Source organism: Ostrea edulis, chromosome 4 (assembly GCF_947568905.1).
Source record: "Ostrea edulis chromosome 4, xbOstEdul1.1, whole genome shotgun sequence".
NCBI lineage: Eukaryota > Metazoa > Mollusca > Bivalvia > Ostreida > Ostreidae > Ostrea > Ostrea edulis.
This window is the reverse complement of record NC_079167.1, coordinates 71,159,722-71,165,664: the sequence shown is the minus strand read 5'-3', so window position 1 is coordinate 71,165,664 and position 5,943 is coordinate 71,159,722. Positions and strand designations below refer to the sequence as shown.

The 5,943-nt window shown below is 33.5% G+C and overlaps 1 protein-coding gene and 1 long non-coding RNA gene across 3 annotated transcripts in view; one reads left to right on the top strand and one right to left on the bottom strand.

Annotated features, from left to right (window-relative positions):
* Nucleotides 1-1,953: 1,953 nt before the first annotated feature.
* Nucleotides 1,954-5,482, bottom strand: LOC130054305 (uncharacterized). The gene is made up of 2 exons (XR_008802617.1): nt 5,360-5,482; nt 1,954-5,107 (listed from the first exon to the last, which is right to left on the bottom strand). It is a non-coding gene; the product is annotated as an uncharacterized LOC130054305 (long non-coding RNA).
* Nucleotides 5,483-5,564: 82 nt separating this feature from the next.
* Nucleotides 5,565-5,943, top strand: part of LOC125670912 (histone chaperone asf1b-B-like) — an 11,809-nt gene continuing 11,430 nt past the window's right edge. The window contains exons 1-2 of one of the 2 annotated variants that reach the window (XM_048906344.2): nt 5,571-5,610; nt 5,694-5,765. In XM_048906344.2, coding sequence (XP_048762301.1) covers nt 5,583-5,610; nt 5,694-5,765 — 100 coding nt within the window. In that variant the 5' untranslated portion in view covers nt 5,571-5,582. Of the gene's footprint in view, nt 5,766-5,943 lie in introns of both variants that reach the window. The other variant, XM_048906343.2, reaches the window with a different exon arrangement.

The window sequence follows — 5,943 nt, the reverse complement described above, 5'->3', positions numbered from 1 at the left end:
TTGACTTCTAGTACAAAATTATAAACAAAGAGGGAGCAGGCAGGGCAAAAGAAGGGGGGGGGATAGAAGGGAGAGGGGAAAGAAGATGAGAGAGAATGGGGCAGAAATGAACCCCACACAAGCATAGCAGAAGAACAAGTGCAAGAACAAAGTTCACATGGGGGCTTATTTGGCCCTTTTAGTTTTCAAAATGAATGATTTTCACTTCAAATGTTTTATATATTTTCAAAATGTGTTTATATAATATATAATGGAATGACCCAAAACCCCTTTTGTAAACTAACATAGACTCATCAAAGTGTTTGTGAGATGACATCTCAGCATTCTATCTCGGTCTCAATCACTCGCTCATTGAGAGAAGATCTTTTTTTTTTTTGGTAGTACATGTACATCTTTTGTACTGAAGGCAGACCAGAGAGTAATTCAGCGGCCCGAATAGAGCTTGACTGTTTATTCTTTCGACTTGCCTTAGTATGGTGGTCAACAAAGACCACAGTACTGACTTTGTCAGGGGTTAGGTGTTGTGACGGAGATGGAGCCAACCAGCTGTCTCTGTTGCTCGTCTGTTAGTTAGGAAGATAAGTTGTTGGTCTTCGATTTTGTACATATTGTTTGATTTACTTTTTTATTAATATACTCCAGATAGGGAAACATACTGAATAATAAATATAAGTCTAATTAGTGATTGAGAATAATTTTGATAGTTGAGAACCAAGTAGAACTCTTTATTTGTGTGACGACAGGATATAGTCGTTACACATATATTCAAACACTGTTATTTCAAACTCGATGGGGCTAAGAAAAACTTCCAAGATATTCAAGGGTTTGAGATACTGAGGTTAAAATATATATATAGAAAATGTAGTTGGGACTTCCAACTCACTGTGATATGTCAATATTTGAGATATCAAAGTTCAACTGTGTATATATATATACATGTATATACAGTATAGTACTGAAATGCCTAATGATATGAACAATTATATTGCCAAATTTTCAGGACGACGTGTTCCTTAATACCTCAGGACAAATGTAAAAGTTTTACACAAGTAAAATATGTACAAAAAAGGCTAGGACTACATGTAAATCTACAAATGTATATACACTTCAAATTACATGTGTAACAGGAAGGGAGAAAATGCAAAGGACCAGACCGGGATTCGGACCCAGGGCCCCTGAATCTCTAGTCATCTGCTCCACCAACTACATGCAAGTTACCCACTACATGTTTGTTTTTGGCTTGCTAATCAATGATTTAAGAGACAAGCCAAATGCAGTTCAGGAGCACCATATCCTTCCTATTTTGCTACTGTCTTTCCTCTGAAAGGGGTGTAGCCCATCATTTGAATAAACCTGATCTCCCTTTATCCAAGGATACATTATGTCCAGTTTGGTTGAAATTAGCTGAGTGGTTCTGGAGAAGAAAGATTTTTAAAAGACCACTATATTTTATCTATTAGCAAATATGTGCTCTTGGTAAGGCAAAATCTTAATTCATTTGAATAAACTTAAATCCCATAATCCAAGAATACTTTTTGCTAAGTTTGGTTAAAATTGTGGAAGTGGTTCTGAAGAAGATCTTAAAAGGAACTTCCCTCTATATTCAAATGTAGAAGTTACAACCCTCCTGTGGCCCCATACTGAATTCGGGAGCCAGTTTGAACAAACTTAAAAATTACGCTACAAAGATGCTTTCTTATAAAATTTGCATTTCTGGAGTAATGGTTCTTTAGAAGATTTTAAAGACACACAGCCAATTTTAATTTTTATAATTTAAAAAAAAATCATTTCCCCTTGAATGAACTTGAATTTTTTTCATCCAAAAAGATGTGCACCAAATTTGATTGAAATTGACCCAGTGATTCTAAAGAAGATAATGAAAATGTTGACAAAGGACAAATTTTGATAAGAAAAGCTTGCTTAAGCCCCTGGCTCAGGTGAGTTAAAAAAAGAAGAATTTTCACTTTAATAAAATGCATTTATGATAATTAAAAATAAAACAACAAATAAATTACATTGTGTTCCATTGTGATTGAGATATAATCAAAATAGTATACAACAATAATGTAAAGATGAACAAACACCTTTCTAAGATTTTAGTAATCACTTCTGGCAACAGATAAAATCCATCACAGTCTTTCCAAAAGTTTTCTCAAAAGTATAAGTAAAGGTATAGACAGACAAACATGCTTATTTCTTACCAAGGTGAGAGAAATTTAGCGTTTTTGGTTTTACATATCCCCTTACCACCAGGAAAAAAAACAACAATAAAAAACCAGAAGGGAGTATTAACTCTGGGTCTTGTTCTGTGCTAATTAATTCATCAAAAGTCTATAGGATATTTAAGAAGCATATAATTTTGATGAATTAAAAAATTTGAAGTTGGAGGATCCATAAAGGGACATTCTCTCACCGGATAACAAGAGATGTACATTAGTTTATTGCTGATATGCTGTTCATACATAACAAGAAAACAGAACTGGTTTTCTGAGGACAGCAAATTACAGAATGCTGTCAAATTTGCATATTTCAATTAATACCTCATAAGCTGATCTGTACACACATATCTATACATATTTATTTATCTATACATATACACCGAGTATAAAATACCAGAAATTGGAATGTTTCTTTAAACCATCACAGGATTGATATTAAAAATGTCACAACAAGCCAACAGTGAAAAGTTCCCCATCAGAGATTCTTATAATTTATGTATATAAGTATATATATTAAATAATCAATGTTAGTAAATACAAAACAACATAGTCACATAACTACAGGTATCCTTCAAATACTCTCAAAATAAATGAATCTGGGCAATATTATGCAATAATTCCAATGTTATTTATTACAATTGTTTTGATTGGACAAAAATAAAGCTGAACAAGAGTTTATACATCAATAAATCTGAAAACGTGATGTATTCATACACGCCTGAAAACAAATAACATAGTGCGGGGAAACTATTCAAATTTTTGCAGTCGTTAATAAAGTGAATGAATTGGAATTATAAGAATCAAACATTCTTTTTGAAGAATTTATCAATGTGTAAAGTCCGGACATTTTACTCACAAACTTAACATAAAAGTGCTTTGCACTTTTATTCAGTTTGTGAGTAAATGTCCGGAGTTTACACATTGATAAATTCTTCAAAAAGAATGTTTAATCCTATAATAATTTCAGAATTTTTTTTTTTGAAAATACATGTACATGAGGGTATGAACTGCACAATGCTTCAAGTCTGCATACATAATGAAGCACGACAGTGCTTCAAGAAAAGTATACTAGCATGTAGTACATACCCCTATGTATTTTCAAAAATGAAATCTATTATTTCTATTGACATTTTACTTCCATTTCAGTTGGAATTCCCAGCCGTTAACATAGATGTACTAAACTCATCTGCGTTTCGTTCACAACTACAACACATTCATGAGGAAATGACTATCAGTAGTCAGTACAATTTGTAAAGATATCAAAGGCAAAAACAATGAAAATGTAAATATTTACCTCTGTTCATGAAATGATGAAAATGTTATGCACTCATTTACTAATTTATTCATACAGTAAAATTTTATTGCTCTGAAAATGGATCGACTGATCAATCCACAAAAATAGACACTAAGTTAATTTTTCAAGCCTCTTCTAAAGAGCCAACTTCATCTCATACATAATATCATCCTTGCATCAATATGAATGAGGTATTTTTGATGATGCAAGTGGATCATGATCTAATGGCAAGCAGGATTGTCAATTTTCAATTGTTCATTCAACAATGTGCAATACCATTTGAAACCAGTGAACGCCAAAGACATTGGACCATCTGACAAAACCAACAAATGTGATTGGTTCGGTTTAGCTGCAATAATGTAGCCCTCTCTGATTTTTTGTTTTAGTTTTTTTTTGTTTTTGGAGAAATCCCAAAAATGCCAGAATAAAAAAAAATTGGATAAGGCTACATTATTGCAGTTAGTCTCATAGCAAATTGGTCAAACTGTCCAGTGACCATACCTAAAAAGTTTTTAAATGTTGAAATAAATCAAGTGTTTACTCCACATTGAGAACAAAATAAGGTAAATGTCAAATGGCTGGTCAGTCCTGATAGCTTTATCGGAGACTCTGGAGTGGTGGATGATAATATGGCTGATAAATTTGAAAAACTGTTAGATATGAATTAAAAGATGATGATGAATTTTTTGATGGCACCTCTGAGAATAGACATTGGGAAAAAAAAATGTGAAACTTTTTTTGGTTTTCTTCCTGTAATTTCATTTCCGTCAAATAAACTTTAGTTCAGCCCGATGAAAGAAGGCATCCATTGTGAAATAAAAACAATATTACATCTAAGCATCAAGTATTAAATTTTGTCAAAAAAAATAATTACCTCAAAACAAATTTATCTTCAGAGAAACGAAGTTGGTATTGCCCTTGTAATGAAGAAAATTATTGCAAGTATATAGATATATCAATTCAGCAGTGTCAAATGCATATTGTGTAGGTCACGACAAAACTTTGTCAGGAATATAACAATCATAATACTTGAGATTTCTACAACAGTAAATAAAAAACTTTGCTAATAAATATATGTGTTATATTGTTGGATATGACACCCTCAAATAAACTTATAAATGTTAAATTCAAGATGTGCTATGACACATCCAATGGTCAAAAATAAAATTCCTTGTCCTCCTCATTCCCTGAAGACAAACTCTTGCTGTGATTCACAATTCCTTCAACATTGTGATCAATTGGGTGGTTATTTACAACTTTCTCCTGAGAAGTTTTTGCTGCCGAGTTTTCCATCTCATTTAACAGTCCCCTAATACACGGTAAGAATTGTAAGACAGACTGAAGGTGACTCATGCTCTCCTTCAGATCCTGAATTGTCGAGTCACGCACCTCAGCCTCCTCTTTTAGCTCCCGAACTTGATTTTTCAGTGTCTGAATTTCTTGATTTTTGTTCTGTTCTAGTTGTGCAAGTTGCTGGTCTCGGTCCATCAATTGCTGATTCTGCTGTTGAACAATTCCCTCTAATGACTGAATTTGTTGATGCATGGCAAACAGATGCCTATTTGCTTCGTCTATGTTGCTTCTACTCAGCATCCTACATATATATATATATATATATAATTAAAGTTTAAAAAATGTTGTTAATATCATCGATTCTTGTTCTCAAAAAGGCATATATAAACATTCTACGTCATACTCTACTAGTATAGTGAATAAACTGTATATTACATAAAATTCAAGGAAATTCGAGCTAAGCGTACTGAGTTACCACACCCCCTCATGCACAAATTTGTATCGTGAAAAACGCATCATTGGGAGATACACCAATCTTGTGCAATAAACAAACCTGATACTTTTCTGACCTTTCCTATTTTATGCCACCTGTGATGAATTTTTGCCGTAAGCATCTGACAAATCAAATTTCAGTTTTTCACTCGAACCCGGTTGCAAAAAGGAAGTTTATGTTCGTTGTGACATGCGTGGCAGTTGCAAATAATGTGTCCAATGAAAATATGCGATAGATAGATGCATCTAGATCTAGCCAATAGACTTGGAGATCTTATAGTGCTATGGAAAGGAGAAATACGCGCCTTCAAGTTATTTTAGAGCGACTTTTGCATTGTGATTAGTGGGAAATGACATTATGGCCAAAGTTAATATAAGCAATGTTGTCGTTTTAGATAACCCTTCACCATTTCAAAACCCTTTTCAGTTCGAGATAACTTTTGAATGTCTGGAGGATTTACCTGAAGGTGGGTTTTAGTTCTGCTACATGTGTGTGTGTGTGTTGGGGGAGGGGGGGGGATCAGTCTCATTTTGTGTATATTTATTTACAGTGTTTAAAAACCTGATATATTGTATGCACTATGTATCCCCTGTACTTGGTCGCGTCATCATCAGCGATTTATGACGTCACAATCAATTGGGCCG